General features: G+C 46.3%; 1 protein-coding gene across 2 annotated transcripts in view; it reads left to right on the forward strand.

Moving 5' to 3' along the window:
• The window catches only part of LOC142584628 (germinal-center associated nuclear protein-like), a 559,187-nt gene that overhangs the window by 325,539 nt on the left and 214,423 nt on the right, over positions 1 to 19,225 (forward strand). For both annotated transcript variants that reach the window (XM_075694780.1, XM_075694781.1), the window contains exon 17: positions 8,643 to 8,809. In XM_075694780.1, coding sequence (XP_075550895.1) covers positions 8,643 to 8,809 — 167 coding nt within the window. The remainder of the gene's footprint in view (positions 1 to 8,642; positions 8,810 to 19,225) is intronic.

Consider the following 19,225-nt stretch of genomic DNA (forward strand, 5'->3'; position numbering starts at 1 on the left):
CCTCCAACCGCTCTGCTTGCTCTTCATGCAACACCAACGCAACAACTGAAGCTCTCATTTCAAGCAACGTTTCCTCGAATTAGACTACGGATTGGATCTGAACATTACATTCCATAGCCACAGCTGCCATTTGGATCCAGTCCAATCTACCAGATGTGCCACGCGAAGCCGGTCTCGTAGTAAGCGCGCGTGATCGTTCGAAAAGAGTGCCTCTCGTCACGTTCTGGTCCTAGCAGATGATGTTCTCGGTTTAGAAATGGTTGACGGGAGGAGCATGTCATTTTGACGTCACCAAAATTGTGGCTGCGCCCCATGGCTGACGTCGGTGCAGCGTAACCCAACCTCCCATCTAGTGTCAATGGGGTGAGACACATACCGACCTCCACGTCCTGCTTGGGTGGAAACTGAATGGAAGAAACACCTCCCGCCAGCGGACTGACAGCACATTTCTTTTCATCCAGAAGTGTTCCTTGGTGCGGACCCATTTTTGACAGACGCTCAGTTTTTAATCTACAGGATATTAGTTCGTTACAAATTATTGGCCCAAGAGTTTTGTAGCATAGCCACACGTCAGGGGCTGTTGGGTGATTTCACAAGAGATCAAACACGCATGTCCGCTTGATATTTTTGTTCTGTCCGGTTTTCTTATATGTTGTGTAGGAATAATATTCAAACTGCACAGAACCAAAAATTTTATTCTCGATAAGTGTTCCTGCTAGCAAAAAAAAAAAAACAACAAATATCTGAAGGTGGCAGTGTGAATGCCCTCCTAATGCTGCAATATTTTCCGATTTCGCGGCCAAATTAAATGCAAAGTAAGAATGTTGCCTCAAAAAGCTTTTCTGCTCATTTTAATACACTTCGCAGCAAATTAGTTCCATGCATTTTTTTACGCTCTCCTTAAACAAAAAATACATTAAAAAATTCCAAACATGGCCCAAATTGGACATATTTTGTAACCTTGATGCATCTGGCACATTTCCTATTTCGAAAAAAGTATCAAACATAGAGCGCTATTTTTGCAACATTTATGCAAATTATTATCTTCCTATATGACACACAAGAGCAGAAAAAAGTAGTTCAACAAGGTTTTTTTTTCAAAAATTTCACTTAAAAAAAAAACTCTGGTTCCAGTTTCTGAAAAAAAAAATTTATATAAAAGTCCTCTTATGGTCGGACAAAACATGGGTGCAATAATATGTTTCCTCATTTGCTTTATTCACAATATATAACGCGCCATAGTGGCCAATGTTGAGTGTGCTTACTTTAGTGGTGCTGTGACTCATTCGTTAACATTTACTCTCTTTAAAAAGAAAGAGAAAAGGCAACGGTTGCCAGAAATGAAGGAAGGTTCACCTGGTTTTCTTTGAATTGTGGCAAGAACAGAGAATGTGTTTTCTGCATTGTTTTCTGGAAAGCAAGAGAGAAATCAACACTACTTGTCGGGCTTGAACAAACGTATTGCGTGTCCTTTGTAGTTAACAATTAGAATGGTTTAATCACCGTCAGCTGACTTGCACAATGGACAGTGCGTGTCTGCTCGACTGATCGTGGGCAGTCGTCATCCACACATGCCGTGACTGAATTCTGGATGGCATACGAGGCGCCGACTTCTGCTGACGGTGCTCCTTGACGGCTGCAGCAGGTGTGTCAAGCAGGGCCACATTCTTAAGCTTGCCGCTAAGTTGGGAGATTGAATGGCACTTCCAGTACACCGTTTGTGCAGGGAAACTTGGTGCTTAACGAGTCCACCCACACCAACACAGGTGTTGTTCCCGTGCCCAGTGGCGGAAAATATCCACATCGCGGACGTATGCTTGAAGCAGCACAACTTGTACAGTTGCCACTTTATTTTTAAAATGCCTCGCTGCACAATTGCTGACGTATGTTACGGAACAGTGTATCGGTACTTTTTCATCTAATGCTTCGTGCACTCTACCTAGGGCTTAGCAAGCATGCGCTGTGTCATGACGCATGTCACTTATGACAGCAAAGCTGTGCATTGCTTTGCTTGTCGTGGCGACACAGGTGAGATTTGTTTCTTGTGCCAATGGTCCCATTGTGTTTCTTTTGAGAGAGGGACAGTCCAATTTTCCGTAAAATCAAAATGCAGAACAACGCTTCCATGCCGCTCGCACTTCTTTGCCTCATGAATAGCCGCAGCTTGAGGGCGGCGCATGCATTCCTGAGGAATATATTTGGTCGACCATTTGCCGACCTCTTTCACAAATAGGGTCGGAGGCGTCTTCTTGATCGAGTCACCGCTTTCCCATACAGCAAATTTGACCTTGTCTTCGTCGACCATTCCCCAGACTGGCCAGAGTGAGGCCTCCACTCTGGGCAGCGCTCGCATTTTCCGAATATACAATCTGTGGTCGGGGAGCCACAAAGGCACAATGCTTTAATGCCTTTTAATGAGATTTCCATGCAGTTTTGCATTCTCAAGCATAGAGACACAAAGGTTGGCACTAGTGAAAGAAAACGCTAACGCAAACTTCTTGTGAGCAGCACCCATTTTGAATGTAGGCTGTAAAACTTTGACAGAGCAATGGCACTTTCGGGGTGAGCAGCTTTTAATATCTGGAATGTTTCGCAGATAGAATGTGTCATAAACCACTTCGAGACGTACTGGCTCTGGCCGTTCGTAACGACTGACACGTCCTTCTTGTTTGGGCTCTGTTGAGAGCACCCAAGTTCGTCCTTGGGGAAGTAGTCGAGCACAGCTTGTACATCCGATGGGCTTAACGTTGACCTTGTGTACCACTCAAATGCTCATACATGCTTCTCGCACCAATTTCGGGCCTTTCTGAGCATGTACGTTGTAACAGCTGGGATTGTTTGTTGAAGACGTTTGTTTCCAACTTCTGGTGGCATGATAGTTAAGAGACGAAGAGGCTCTCGACAGGACCTTGAAGCCTCATACGCTTGCTTCAAACTATTTAACCAGCGCATATTGCGCATGCACAACATTCTGTCACGGACAGTTCAGGTGTACTGATGCTTCCGTATACAGCGCTTAAAAATTTAGCGCATCTCGGCTCGTTTTCTCTTTCGATAAGATCCTCTGCTGCATATGTGAATGGAAGATGATGACCTCAAGAAAGGTGGACGTACCTGTTCAAGTCGTCAATCACTTCTTCTTTCTGAAAGAATGCCTCGCCTGCTTTATCGTGGGTGTCATTAGATCAAGACAGGCTTTCCTTGAGGCACGTAAAGTAGTGCTGGCAGATCTCATCGGGGTCGCGAATATCCTCAGCGTCTGGCAGTAGCCTCCATAGGGAGGCAACATCGAAAACATGTACGCAACGAAAAATTGTTTTCTTAGCAATCTTCTTGTGGATGCGTAAATATTGGGCACAGAATATTCGGACTGAGCTATGAGCCACATGCATCGCGTGTAGTGAACAGCACTGCACCCTTTCTGTCGCTTTTTCTGTGCCGCTGTTGTGACTGAGGCTGCAGAATGTCTCACGGTTTCACGTTTTATGAACAAGGCTGTCTAAAGCTTTCCGCTATGAAAACCTGTGTGCCACACTCGTTATCAAAGGTCCGTCTGGCGCCACCCAGTGGCCTCTGCTATTCTCAGCATGGGAAAGTGCGTCAGCAAGGTGCTGACAAAGCATCATAGCTTAGGCAACTTCAGCAGCCTTTGGCTCAGTCATGCCGCACTACACGTTTTTGGACAGTTAAAACGCAGAGGTGAAGTTCGAGCTAAGACAGCAACACGTTATCTTTGAGCGACACGGAAAACATGGGATAGCAGGAGATGAAATGAACGGCTCAGGAACAGATGCAGATAAGTTTTTAGAAAGGCACAGTGTGAGTTGCACGCAGTGATGCCCAAGAAGGGTCCAGTACCCATTGCACGTGGGGGGATGGGGAGGAGGCAGTGAAATAGCACCTCCACAATGGCACACATGCTGATTTTGGAAGCGCTCCGTCGCTTACAGATTAGCCTGCCTTGGCTTACCGGTGATTTAGTGTGTGCACCAGGTGAATTTTGGCAAGGTCAGCCACAATGTGCACTCAATGTATCTTGCATGATGTTGACGAGTGAATAATGGTGGTGTAAGTGTAATCCCCACAGAGCTTGTAGGCTGAGAACTTGGTACACATTAGCACTTTAGAAGGCAACAACCCCCCACTTCCACACACGCTAGACACAAATAAAATCCAACTGTACATTTTTGTCTTAAACAAGCTGCCAGAGCGAAGTTCTGAAGCAGCAAACAAATTGTAACTAGATTTGCATACTATGCAAACTGATAGACGACCAGCAAAGGTACTGAAGCCAGTGCGCTCAACATGGGCTACTTTGGCCTGTTACTATAGTTTGTGAATAAAGCAAATGAGGAAACATATTATAGCACCCGCATTCTGCCCAACGTAAGCAGACTTCCATCCAAAATTTTTTTCAGAAATTGGAATCAGAGTTTTTTTATTCTTTCAGATGAGTTTTGTTTTTAAAGCTTGCTAAGTCAACTTTTTTTTATGTTTCATTAGGAAGATAATATTTCCCATAAATGTTACAAAGAGGATGTTCTATGTTTGACAGTTTATTCAAGTTTCTGTGTGAAATAGAAATGGTGCCAAGACGCATCAACGTTGCAAAAGTTTTCTGATTTGGGCCATGTTTGGAATTCCTTCTCAAATTTTTTTATTTTTGGACAGCATAAAAAAAATTGCATGGCACTAGTTTACTGTGAAGTGTATTAAAATGAGCAGGAAAGTTTTTTGACACAACATTTTTAGTTTGCATTCAATTTGGCCGTAAAATCGGAAAATATTGTCTCGGTCGTGAACCCAAATTCAAGGGTTGTCGGCCGTGGATCCGGCAGCCACTGAGCTAGGCTACGTCGTCTTCCAGCGACCGGCTTGCCTGGCTTGTTCGTTCGCTTCCATCGGCACCAATAAAATCAAATATATTGCAATTCAAGCGTCACATAATTGTGTACATGTTTTACTGACTAACATAGGCGCTTCATTACGAGCTGTGTACGGTCATGTCGCAAGCACCACCGCTCTCCGATTCAATGGCCCAGCGAGCTTCTAATCATGAGTGGCTGTCAATGGAGCCGATACTGTCGATGTGGCCTTGCAGAAAAAAATCTGCACTGCTCGCATAGTCGTATTTATGTTGCCGTCTTTTGTTTAAAACGTGAGAGCTGTGCAAATACGCTTGTCTTCACTTTATTTGCAAAGTCATTCCAAGCACACATGCAGGGGCGCTGGTTCTGGGTGGAGCTATGCGTCGCTCTCTCATTCGTACTGAATGAGAGGAATCTTTGAGTCAAGAATCATTGTATGCAGGAAATCACACTCCGGCACGTCATATGACGAATTGCATGCAAAATCGCACCATGCTTCTCGCACATGTGAGACTTCGCACATTAGACCAAAATGGCGACTGACGAAGGCTATGGCTATGCAGATACCTCTCTCTGGTGAATTATCAGGCCTCGGCAGAAGTGCGGCTAAACAATACATTTATTTGTCACTAAATTGCTCCATTTTGTGTAATTTAATATGCAATTTCTTAAGAAATTGACAAACTGTAGCCAAGTGGTTTGGTGAAAATGGATGAAGTGGCGCTTGCTCAGTAGTCGGCGCCAATTTCAAATCACTCGAAAGTGAAGGGAAGTGGGGGGGGGGGGGGAGCGCTCCGGGATGGTGCTTGCACGGGTAGGGGCGCTTGCTCGGAATGTTACGGTAAGTGTACATAAATTTCCATTCTGTGTATGTAAGCTCTCGAGGTTTCATCTTACTTATGAGTTCCGCAATCGGGGTTATACTTTCTTGGTGCGCCGTGCCACATAGCGATGCTTGCACGTTGACTTCTCTTCCTCACGGTGGCACGCCGCGCCGACTGGCGCAAGCAGGAGTGACCTCCAAGATTGCGTCAGTGCCATCTTGGAGGCCACGAGCTGACCAAGCCAAGCCAGCTCACTCACACGTCGGAGCCACAGTAGGTGCAAGGCTACGAAAGAGGGGCGAATCAGGTCATTCACAGGCCAAGTGCATGTTTCTAGTGCTGTGCCAATCTCTGTCTTGGACGGGTTCAGGAAATCTCACTTAAAGTGAAACTCTCCAAAAGTCATGGAAATTGCCAAAGAATGCAGTTAGTTGGCATAACGTGTTGTGTGCTTTTTGAACACGAGAGACTTCGTGCACATCTCAGCATGCTAGCTGTTCTTTTACATCGGTTTCATGACAATAGGAGTGAGCCAAGTGAGAAGCAAGAGACATTGGAACAGAAGGAGGCTATCGCAAAGGATGTCGCATGCTAAAAAGTGGGCCAGAGCCTTTTGCATTGTTTTGTTAACCCTTTGAGGGTCGAATTATTTTGAAAAAAAACATTGCCCGGTGGTCAAATTACTTTATTGCAGATCTTAAATGTACAAAATGTATAAAGTCGGGAATAAATAATAAAAAAAATAGGAACAGTATTCTGGTGTTGGCATCACTCAGAACTGCAAAATGTTCAATAGTATTTCAGAGTGTGGTACTCCTTCAAACACGGGTCTACGCACAGCACCTTATTGCATTCTGCACACCTAAAATGCGTGTCTGTTCTGCTCTTGGAGCGACGAGTTGTGTTGGCGCACAGATGACATCTTCTCTGCGTGCGGCTGCCTTAGGCTCTCTCTGAGGCACCCTCTCGCGTAAGCGCGTTGCCGCAGAGAGCGAGAATACCTCGTGAGCGGTGGCGATAAACAAGCTAAGAGCAGCGCCAATCAAGATAGAAATCAACTTCCGCCGGCCCTGCAAGAGAGTGCCGACAAAAAGAAAAATGACGTTTCGCGCGCCTCCGTTGCGATCACACGGCGAAACCGAAACCGCAAAAGAAGTGTTGCCACAGTCTGCGTGGCGCGCTGAAGCTAGAAATCAGTTTTGTTTATCTCTCCAAGAAGGTAGCACAAATTTCAAACGCTTCTTGTCTAAAAGGTGGCAGCACCTCCCAGAAGGCATGCATCCTCATTATGGCGTGAAATTTCAAACGGAGGGTCGAAGCCGTGGCAAAGACCTTGCGGGACAGAAAACCGATGCTGCACATGTACGGCAAAAGCCTTCAAAGGGTTAAATTTCATTGGATTTGCAGTTGTGTAGCGGTTTGGCGGGCCATGGAGCCATAGTCTTTGTTGCACGTGTGAAGTTGTGGCCAGCATTGGGCAAATACTACATTAAAGGTCAATAGTTGATAGTCTTCAAAATAAGATAGTGGGCAACCTCCTGTATTTTTGTACCACCCACCCCTTATGTAATACCCCGCAAGGGGTCTTTAAGGTAATAAAATGAAATGAAATGAAATAACCAAGTAATTTGGGCTTGGCTTTCAGCTTCGTTATAATGACGTTCGAGTGCGTATCAAAATTGTTCGGACATTAGATTTGTTTCACATTGTTTTGTACTGTGAATTCATAGATACTGAGTGAGCATTTGAGTTGTGGGTGTGTCAGAATCGGGCAAATACAGTAGAACCCCGCTGTTACGTTCCTCACTGCTGCGTTTTCCCGGCTGCTACGTCGTTTTCATGCGGTCCTGGCATAGCTTCCATAGGATCCAATGTATAAGGAACCCCGCTTTTACGTAGTAGCTGTGAAAACGTTCCCGCATGATGCGTCGCAACCCGAACCCGTCTGGGCTAAAGTAGGCAGCGCGCTCCAACCGCCATTTCGGCTTTTGACGAGTTTTGACCGGGCTTGGCCGGGCTTGGCTATGGAACTGGCTGTAAGAAGCCGCACGCCAGTTCGAGAGGCACCACTAGGTGGCCATTCGTGAAAAATGCTCTCAGTATCATAACTGTGATTACGGGCGCCGCACGGTTTGTTGGACGGGTCGACCCACGGAGGAAGGAAACTCAGGAGAGGCCCTGACGTCGGAAGTTGGCGTTGCTCATGGTGTTGCTCCGCCTATCGGGCCAGCTCTCCTCTCTTGTTTACATTTTCGCGAAACCACGCCGCTCTGCGCGCAACCGGGCTGCTCGGACGCGCGCGCTGCGCAGCAATACTAAACAATCATTAGCACATTAGCATGATTACGCCAAAGAGGGCAAAATTTCCCACGGATATTCCTTCGTCTGTTGTCATTGCCGTGGCGCGGTGACGACGAGGAGCACAAGCCGCATGATGCCAGGGAATTCCAAAATCCTAGATTTGGAGAAGCCGTCGCGGCTCTGGACCTCGTCCGCAGGTACGCCGCACCTCACAGCGATGCAGACAGCAATGCGGCCTTTCAGGCTATTGAGAAACGTGTGGTGATTTCTAGCGAGCGAAAGAAATGGCAAGCCACCATTCTAGACTTTTTAAAGTTCTAAGCGCACTCTGTGGAAATAAATTGTTTGTAGTTGAAGCTGCACTTTTTTCATTAATTTTCAGAGCTTTCCTCACTGTTGCATTTTCCCGGCTGTTACGTTTTTTTTCCTCGGTCCGGTGAAAAACGTATCAACGGGGTTCCACTGTACTGCTAAATAAGAGAGCGGTGTATTCAGACATCTGTATGCCCCTTGCTTCAATTGTGCCCACTGAATTTGTGTTGTTCCCATCAAGATCAAATTAATGCGCAAGTCAGCTGCATTTTCCCTATTCCAAACACGCTCCGAGCACCCTTCAGTTGTTTGAGTGATGACGACGTTTGCGTTTCAGCTGGGTGGAGTTCTGTGAACGAGAGAAGCGCCAGAGGAGAGCCCGTGAGAGCTTCCCTGCAGCTCCCAGCATGCGGTGCAACCTGACTGACCCCAGCCTCAAGCTGGAGCCGTCACGGCCCCATAAGAGGGCCAGGATCAGCTGGGACTGCCTGTCCAAGGGACTCGGTGGGTGTGACAGCACTTGAAGAATATAATGAGGCATCAGTCGCCTCTTTCTTTACCGGCTGAACAGGTGTTGCTCTCAATACTTTTGACACAGTGCAAGAATTTCAGTGACTCACCACCTCTACTTTGCCTTGCCATCTGCTAACCGCCTGGTTAATTCAGATAGTAGAGCGGCTGCCCCGGAAAGGTTGTGGTCCCAAGTTTGAGTCCCAGACCAGGATGAATTTTTCTTCAACTGCAAGGCTTTTCTTTCGAGAAACCTGTACTTTGTAGCAATTGCTACGATTAGGTAAATGTCTCATTTTTCCTTAATTGCTTCTCTCCACCTTGCGGGTTTCTGCAGAACTATTACGTCAAGCTCTTGCCTTTACTTCGAGTTTTTGACAAATTTGACTTCGCCCTGCCATCTGCTAGCCTCCTGGTTAGCTCAGATGTTACGAGTGGCTGTCCCAGAAAGTCGGTGGTCCCGCGTTCGAGTCCCAGACCAGAACGAATTTTTCTTCAACTGCACGGCTTTTCTTTCGAGAAACGCGTATGGATCTCTTTTGTAGCAATTGCTATGATTGGGTGGATGTCTCATTTTCCCTTAAATGCTTACTTCTCTCCACATTGCAGGTTTCCGCAGAACTATTACGTCCAACTCTTGCGTTTGCTTCGAGTTGTTGACAAATTCGGCTTTGCCCTGCCATCTGCTAGCCTCCTGGTTAGCTCAGATGGTAGAGTGGCTGCCCCATAGGCGGTGGCCCCAGGTTCGGGTCTGAGACCACGACAAATTTTTCTTCAACTGCAAGGCTTTTCTTTCGAGGAACCTGTATGGATTTTCTTTGTAGCAATTGCTATGATTGGATGGATGTCTCTTTTTCCCTAATTAGTTACTTCTCCCCGCCTTGCGGGTTTCCGCAGAAATATTACGTCAAACTCTTGCCTTTGCTTCGAGTTGTTGACAAATTCAACCTTGCCCTGTTATCTGCGAGAGAGTGCTGCTTAACGTGGACCAAGCTCATAGTGCCTTGCTAACTTTCATGCAGAAAACTGATTTGGCCTCCCGTTTATAGACATTTTTTCCGTGTATTGACTTTATTTTGTCTGCTGTGTCTGTGTCATTTGTTCAATTCCTATTTTCTTTCCTATTTCTTTGTTTCGTATCTTCTTCTCCTCTTTTCATTCCCTCCTCTCAATAGAGTTGGCAGGCGTTGTGCACCACTGGGTGGCAGTTGTCAGCTTGCTCTGCTCCCTCCCTGTTTCCTTTGTGTACTTGTATATTTTCATAATAATAATAATAATAGTAATAAGAATTGAAAGTAACTTGCGATCGTGGCATTGCAGTCATCGTCCAGCGCATATTGTTATTTGATCACACTTGGGAATTGATGAGCTAGACAGTCCAAAGCAGGGCTGCTCCCTGTTTAGAAGCCTTTGCGAAAATTGCGGCATCCGTAGTTCACGGTAAAATAAGGGCAAGTAGCTCCCAGAGATTTCTGATCTCTCAATGCCTGTCTATTCTAAAATTGCCAAGACATTTAGTTAAGATGGGCTCGCCGCAGCAAGCAACACTTGTTACAGCGGGTTAGGTGAGACTCGGCTAGGCGACTGGCCGAGGCCTTCTGGTGTTGAGTGTTCGGCCAGTGACGAGACACTCTCTCTGTGTGAATAATTATCTGCCAATTTCGTTCTTGATGGCTTTAATGCCCGTCCCCCACCTGTTTTGTCGTATCCATCATCCTAGTTTCATTATGAAAATTCTTTTCCATTGGTCACTGTCGCACTCTTCAACATTCACCGAGTTGTTGAACGGCACGGTCACCCCTAAAATTCCTATATTTCTGTTTTTGCATGGACTTTGAAGCCATTCACCTACCTGCCCTCCTATCCTCGTCCTTGATATATTTTGTCATGCACAAATTGATGTTCTGTAGGTCTTCCTTTCTTGTCCTGTTTTTTGCCCTATTGTCGTCTCAAGTTTAGTAACATAATGAAAGTTGGAGACAAGGGGGAAAAATGAAGAAAAAGTATATCCAGGTCCCATGCACTGTTGGAATTGATGTAAGGGCAGCTTTCTGTGCAGTTTCCTTTGATCAACAATAATTAGTGGTGATTGACGGCAAATGTTTGATTACTTCAACTTTTAGTCCAACACAAGAGGGGTGAGTTGATGTTAAATATTACCTTGCATGCGCCACTGCTGTTTGTTTGCATAGTGCACAAACACACAGGGACAGGTGTTTGCTTCAGGCGTTGTGCGCCATATTTCATAACCTCTGAGAGGGTTGAGCCTTGTCATTGCCTCCCATGGCACATCGCATTGTGGCAGAAGTATTAAACTTGAATTGGAATTATAGGGTTGTGCGTGCCAGAACCACAATAGGATTATGAGGCACGCCGTAGTAGTGAACTCTATTAATTTTGACAGCTTGGTATGCTTTAACGTGTCACTAAATCCAGGTGCACTAGCATTTTTATTCTGCCCCCGTCGAAAGGTGGCTTCTGTGGTCGGGATCAAACCCGTGACCTCTAGCCACGCCATAGCCACAATGCACTGTGGCGAGCACAGAAGTGTTGATTTTACATGCGATCGCTTACGTAGTGTCACCTAGACCCTACGGCGTGCTTTAATGCGGCTTTGCTCCTGCACACTCTGCATAAGTTGTCTGCTTGTTTATTTTATAGAAATAGCAGAAACATGCCATACCGTACGTTGAATTTAAATTTGTCCAGTTTGTCTACAACTGCTGTCGTGTCTAGTAGTAGAGTTTTCTGGGCATCTCGCGTCACTTTCTACCTCTCCTGCCATCCCCCATGCATGCGAGTTGTGAGTGAAGAGTGCAAAGGCTGTTATTCACTTGTTTCATGGCTGCATTGGTGGTTTCCATTCTCTGCCTCCTCCTCCCTGCCATTCTATTTATTTCCCTTCTGAACGGTTGCATGTTAGTAGAAAGGTAAGTGCTGCCACAGTGCTTTTGTGGGAGGGTCACGGATAATTACAGTTGTCAAGAGGCTTACGTGGCAACGCCCAGGGAGCTCCAAAGAACATTGTGCACATTCGACACAGTGCAAAGGTTTAAACAAGTTTCTTGTGTCGCCTTTTCTCTCTGCTGCGCTCCTGTCATGTACACACATGCTCTGCACCACCCCCGATGCGATGAACCTGACAGCAGCAGGAGCCTCAGTAGTGGGAAAGTCTAAAGAAGAGGTACAAAAAGCTTTCGTTTAAAAAAAAGTGGGTGGAGATGCTTATTATGCTTATCCCAGACAAGCAAGTGGCAATATTTTCGGAATGCTTTTCTTCCGTGCAGCGTTGTCGACGATTCGGTCAAGTGCCAGAAATGAGAAGCTCTTCGACGACATGATGGCCTGGTGGGGAGTAACAATGCCCCCAAGTTTTATGGACACACTTGTCCCATCTTTATCTCTGTGTGGAATTTTTAGCGCCGATTCTCCCTCAGGAGTTTTGGTTAACATGATCCATAATGCCATGAGTGGAGCTGCAATGTTCTGTGCATGGGAGAGGGGATCCCCTCCCCCACCTCCAAACCGCCACTATTCCTCACCTTGCTTTCGTATTCAAGCTTTCCCTTTCATCCGTGTTGCTCTTTCAGAGCTGTTCCGGGGGAAAGGGGGTGCAGAGTTTGTCAGAAAATGTCAGGGGAGGTTTCGACTCTCCAAACCCTCCTGGCTACACCAATGGAGTGGAAGGAATGACTCGAAAGCAGTGCAAATCACATCCTAGTTGGACTTGCTATAGGCATAAATCTTTTGGTTAAGTGTTTTTGCAACCTTCACATGCAGAACTGATAAATCTGCTAGAATAACATTGTGGTCGCTCAATCCTGGCATCACTCATACATTCTATACAACATTAGGTGCATTACAGAGGAAAAGGTCAAGTATGCAACCTGTTACATCAGTGCATGATGACTCATGCACATACTAATAGAAAGTGTTCTGATTTACAATACCGAAGAAAGTTGAGTATAGACTCCCTCGAGCAGTATCCCTTTGTTCCCCGGCTGACCAGTCAGTATCCTGAAGGTTAAAGTCCCTTCCTAGAAGAAGGCATTGTTGTTAATAGTTTCAAGAAAATTGGATAAATGAACTAGTAGTTTGATAGAAAAGCCAGGAGGCCTAAAAGATTGCCTAACAAAAAATCGATTCAGTTTCACTATTGGGATATTCCATTTGGACACTTTGGGTACTAGTATGGAGAAGAATAAACATCCCTGTGCCATGTGCACAGCAGTCTTGACGAAAACACTCCTATGTGCCAGGAAATATTTCAGTGCTTGAGACAGGCGGTTTGAGCCAAGCTTCTGTGACCAGAGCAATGGTCGGTTGGATGGTACAAAGAAAAAAGTGAAAATCGTCAACTTCATTTTTTGTACTGGCAATTGATTAACAAATCACTGACCGGACACATTGCATCATTAACAGTACCTTGTCACTGCTCCCGTACAACGTCGGCTTCATTGTCCCATTGAAAGCGCCCCGAGTGAAGCCTATCAAATTTCAGATCTGGTTTAAAGCCTTCTTCGAAGTTTTGTTTGGCATAAGCCCATAATTTCTTACACTTCTCACAGACAGTACGGCAGATATAGCAATGATCTATCCCGTAAGCTTGAATGCTTTTGCAAGCACAGCTTGGCGGTCTTTAAAGAATTGAAGCACACAATAATGGGCCGACTTTTTCGTTCGTTGAATTTGCCCAGCCTGTGTGCACATTCAGTGGATAACGAAGACAATTCGAGCTTCGCAGTGCACTGACTTATGATTAGTTCCTCAGACTCGGCTGCCATCTCATAGGCATTAGGATCTGCCAACCCATAAAAAAACAAAACAAATTAATGCACCTCTCACAATTTTCCAAGTCATCCATTTTCTTTTAATAATGCTTGTCAAAGCATCATGATCTTGTTATTGCTGATCTTCAACGTTACCTAACATTATTTCAACTGTGTCAATCTTCTAGCTTAGTTTCTGAAGAAAGAGTCCAAGCAATAACGCCTGCGGTCAGCTGCATTAACTTACTTTGACCATTCGACAGTTGTTGGACTTTTACAGCAGTTGGTGGCCCAGGGATACACTCAATATCCCCACCACAAAGCAGCAAAATCAGTAGGTAAAATGCTGGGCTACAAAAAAGTGAGAAATGCCTCCTTACGTGCACACGATTTGACAACACAAAACCCCATTGCTGACAGCGAAAAGCGAAGTAAAGCATTTGGGGTGGAACCGGCAAAATGTAGCATGATGCTTTCAAGGCGTAAAAATAAATATGACCTGCGTGAGCTGTAGACAACTCGTTAAGGTCACCACCAGCTCGCCACTTCCGCGCCCAATCGTCACAGTGCAGCTCTGGTGATTTTGCAGCCAACACTTCGCAGCGTCGATGCCCACTTGGCTGTGTTGCCTGCTCGGAATTGCAAAACAATCAAATTCGTCACAGGCTGGACATTGCTGCAGCTCAAAGGCCTCGAACAAGTCAGTCTAAAACAAAGAACCACTGTCGACCAGTTCCAGGCATGCGTGGTCAAACCTAAATCAATCAGGAAGGACCACCATGACAATGTTCGCCGAAAACACCTACATGAGCTGTAGAAAACTTGTAAGGGTCACCACCATCTCGCCAGGTGGCGGTACAGCAGAAGTCCAATAATTTGGAATTGCAAAATACCAATTAATTTCTTACTGAATCGGTTGGACTAAGACTCGGCACGTCCGTGCCCTGAGTGTTGTTAGGATTGGGGGCTCAATCCCATCTCTCGTAATCAGTTGTCAAGATTGGAGTCGGGCGTGAATTAGAAGGTAGCTGGCGCATGCCGTCGTCCAACTTATCCACGCTGAAGACGTTGTTGAAGGGAAGGACTGCTTCTCATCGAGAACGAGGAATATGGGTTTATTTACAGTATCTACATGCAGTTCATCAGTCTAGCATGACTGCGAGAGAAAAGTACATCAGTCTAACATGACTGCCTGAGAAAGTGCCTCTGAGCAGCCGCACAACAGCAGTTTATAAACACACGGTCCTCCCCCGATACCCAGGTGACAGAAACGGCCGCCCAGTCATCGTAAACAAGCCGCCTCTCTGCGGGACGGCTTACACACACACACACTTCCGCACAGGTTCACGGTCCGGAGCCAACGTCAGGCAGACTTCGTAGAACTCAGGGCTTGTGTCAGGAAAGGTGCCTTTTATTCCCCGAGCTGACCCCCGCAGCACGGCCGGGTGCCCATTGTCTTGCGTCTTGGACGGCGCGTGGGAAGGAGCCTCGAGCTACGTTCCCACGAGCACTCCCCCACTCGCGGCAGGCCAGGGCGGTGGTGGCGGGCTTAGTAACAATAGTTGTTCCGCCGATCGCATTCAGTCGCAACGGCAACTATGCTAGAGCGTAACGGTGGCGTTCTAAGAAAGGTTGCCGCCACTGTTGTAACTGGCTGGCAAAACTTGCACCTCAGCTGGGCCGTTCTTAACAGCGCCTCCATGGCCCGGAAAATCTCGACTGTCCAGCGCTGACAACCGCTGGGCAGGAAGAGAACGGCTGGTAGCCAGGGGGTGATGCCTTGGCTAGTAGCAACCACTTGTGCAATGATGTCACCGCCCCAAAACATCCAACAAGGACAGGCAACTGCAAAACGAACCCCACAACACGGCTCTGCGCCGAGATGGCGTACCTTGGCTCTTACTTTAGAACCGCTAGGCTTCAAAGAAAACGTAAGTGCAGAAACAAAAAATGCTGCATTTCGCTATGCCAATTCTCGAAGCAATTTCATGCTGACAAATTCAGCAATCATGGAGGGAATCCTGCTTAATGACAGGGGATCTTCTTGGCCTAACAAAATTAACAATAATAACCCTAAAATTTAGGCGGGACCCTTAAACGCAGAATTCAAATTAGCCTGCTCAAACCATCCGCATTGCTATGCAACTTTCCCTTCTTATATCTAACGAAGAAGTTGTACTCTTGGAGAGTGAGACTCCATCGGAGCAAGCGGCCATGTTTGTGTGACATTTGATTGAGCCACGTCAGAGAACAGTGGTTGGTCTCGAAGATGAACTTCGCTCCGTACATGTACCACGACAACTTCTGGGCAGCCCAAACTAAACAAGCGCATTCTTTCTCTGAAGTGCTGTAGGCTTCCTCTCTTACATTTAGTTTACGGCTGGCATAGAGGATAGGATGCTCCTCGTTATCGTCGACGACCTGACTAAGTACCACGCCCATACTTGTGTCGCTTGCGTCACATTGAACTAGTAATTCTTTTGTGTAGTCTGGCGCGCGAAGCACAGGAAGAGAAACCAATAGCGTTTTCGAACTTTGGAAAGCGTTCTCTTTGTCTTTATCCCAGTTTACGCTACTCGGTGCTCCCTTTTGGAGGGGCTCCGTTAATGGACTTGCCATTTGAGATTAATTCGGAATGTACCGCTGATAGTACCCCACAAGTCCCAAAAATAAACGAAGGTCTGTTTTCGTACGCGGCTGAGAAAATTCTCCAATAGCAGCTATCTTCAGCTCGGCCGGCCATCTCGTGCCCTGGCTGACAACATGGCCCAGATAAGTAACCTGTGAACAACCAAATCTACACTTTTCCGCTTTCATCGATAAGCCAGCTTGTCTCAACCGTGAGAACACCTGTTTGAGGTGCGATTGAAAAAATTGCTACATCATCAAGATATGGCAAGGCGAACTCCTGCAAGTCTTTTAGAACAATATCCATTAAATTAGAGAAGCTAAACAGAGCGTTCTTCAGCCCGAAGCTGAGTGCGAGAGGGTGAAAAGTGCCTACAGGTGAGATGAGGCGGCATAGCGGCTGGCACTTTCTGAAAGGGGAACTTGCCAGAACCCCCGCACGAGATCTATAGTTGAAATGTATTTAGCAGCGCTAACTCTTTCAATTCGTTCCTCAATGTTGGGTATCGGGTACAGCTGGTCCCTAGTGATGGCATTTAACTTCCTGTAGTCAACACACGGACGAGGGTCCTTGTTAGGGGTTTCTACCAGTATTAGCGGTGACTTGTAGTCGCTCTCAGAGGGCTCAATAACTCCCAACTCTAGCATGCGCTGTATCTCTGCCTCCATAATTTCTCTCTTGAAGACACCCTGTAAGGCTTTGATCTTAGAGGTTCAGTCGATGTCAGCTCTATTTCATGCGTTATTAGTTAGGTTCTACCCGGCCGATCGCTGAATCTGTCGAGATATTCCCTAACACCCGTTTTAGCTCATTTAGCTGCTCGGGTCTAAGAGCATGCGAGCTTACCGAATGTTTTACTACTTCTTCTAGGCCGATTTCAGAGCTGGAGGTCGCCCTGTGCTCCTTAAACTTGGTACTAGTGCCATCCTGCTCTTTGATAGCATAGTTAACGACTCCGCTCCGCTCTACATACGGCTTCATCAAATTGCAGTGATATAACCTCACCTCCTTCCTGCGACTGGGCATTTTCAGAGCATAGTTAGTGTCTGAAAGTTTGTGGAAAACTTTAATGGGCCCGTCGCAGTGAACTTCAAGCTTGTTCTTTCTTGAAGGTTTCAGGATCATTACCTGGTCTCCGGCGTTAAACGTACGAAGCCTCTCATTCTTGTCGTAATACCATTTGGTGTTTTTTTGAGCTACTCCCATGTTCTTTCCAACCAGTTCTTGGGTTGCGCTTAGCTGTTCCAGCAGATTTAGCACGTATTCTACCACTGTTGGACTCTCTCCTCTTTCCTCCCACATTTCTTTTAACATTCATAGTGGAGAACGGAGTGTCCTCCCATACACTAGTTCTGCTGGCGGGAACCCTGTTGCTTCATGTGGAACCGTTGCAAAGCAAACAAAGTTGCCGGCAAACAGTTCTCCCAGTCCTCCTTGTGCTCGTAACAGAGCGGATGCAAAACTCGCTTAAGCAATGAATGCCACCTCTCTACACTGTTTGGCTGAGGGTGATAAATGGAACTGTGTATTAATTTTACCCTGCACTTTTGCAAGAATGTGGAAGTCAGTGCGCTGGCGAGTACTGACCCTTGATCCACCTGAATTTCTGCTGGAAACCCACCTCGTGCAAACACTGTCAAAAGTGTGTCTACTACTTCGGTGGAGTTGAGCTCTTTCAGAGAGATTGCTTCTGGAAACTTTGTAGCTGGACACAGCATGGTAAACAAGTACCTGTAACCCGATTTTGTTTTTTGGTAGAGGCCCTACCGAGTCTATGACAAGTCGTCTGAAAGGTTCTGTTATTAAGGGCACTACCTTTAGTGGAGCTTTCCATGTCTCTCCTGGTTTACCCGAGCACTGGCAGGCGTTGCATGATATTACAAAGTTTTCTACATCTTTGAAACAGTCAGGCCAGTAGTATTCCATAAGCAATCTTTCCTTTGATTTCATTATGCCTAGGTGGCCGGACCACCCATTTCCATGACAGAGACTCAAAAGGTCCTCCCTGTACTTAATAGGTACGACTAACTGATCTAAAATCCTACCCTTTCGATCTCTGTGGTGCCGATACAACAATCCTCTGCTCTCATGTATCGTCACGTCGTGCCTAGCAATGCCTTCTTTAGCTGTGTGGTGTAATTTAGCTAAGCTGTCATCATTCTTTTGCTCCGCTGCCAGTGACTTTCTGTCCGCACGTAAGAGCTGATCAAAGTTCTTTGAGGCCGGTGATAATAACGACCCCGTCTTGCTTGCGATTGTGTCAGCTTGCTCTTCCTGCAGGCATGAACTTTGACACTCCAGTGATACGCTCTCATTGAGCTGGTCAGCTGGCCGGCTTTCCTCAACCGTTTTTTCATTCCTCGAGCCTAGCTCGGATTCGGTTATTGAAGTTATCTCCTTTGCTACTTCCGCTGGATCAGCTTGTGCATTTTCGGCCGAAAGCGACACAATTTTACGAGCTTGACATGCGTCAATGCCTGTACTACGCCCTCTCCCAGTTTAAGCCCTTTTTCACGCAGTAACCGATTCAAATGATTCGAAAAAATGTAAGGGTACTGCAGTGACAAAAATTTGGCAACTGCAGCCTCGGTCACTAGCTCCCCGAATGTTCCACTGATTTTGACTTTGGCCATGGGCGGACACACGTTGTGTTCTTCGACAACCTGTTTGATCCATGCTACTTCTCCGGTGAAGTCATCTACCGTCACGTAAGACAAATGGACAATGTCCATCGTGGCGGCACTGTTTCTTAGCACCCGGCATGGTTTGCCATTAACTTGCAGGTCGTGAAGATATGGGCTTAAAAGTTCCATATTCTCGTCTTTTTCATCTACGTAGGAAAAAACTACGCTAGGCTTTCCGAAGTTCACAGCGATATGTCCCAGTTTGTAGCACTTACAGCAGTGGATCGGTCTAAAAGATTCAATTTTTCTTTTCTGCTCTTTTTGTACTGTTTTCCCATTAGCTTTCTCCTTGCTCTTTTCTGTGGGCTTTTCGTCCACGGCTGCAGGC

Source organism: Dermacentor variabilis, chromosome 6 (genome assembly GCF_050947875.1).
Source record: "Dermacentor variabilis isolate Ectoservices chromosome 6, ASM5094787v1, whole genome shotgun sequence".
Classification (NCBI taxonomy): Eukaryota; Metazoa; Arthropoda; class Arachnida; order Ixodida; family Ixodidae; genus Dermacentor; species Dermacentor variabilis.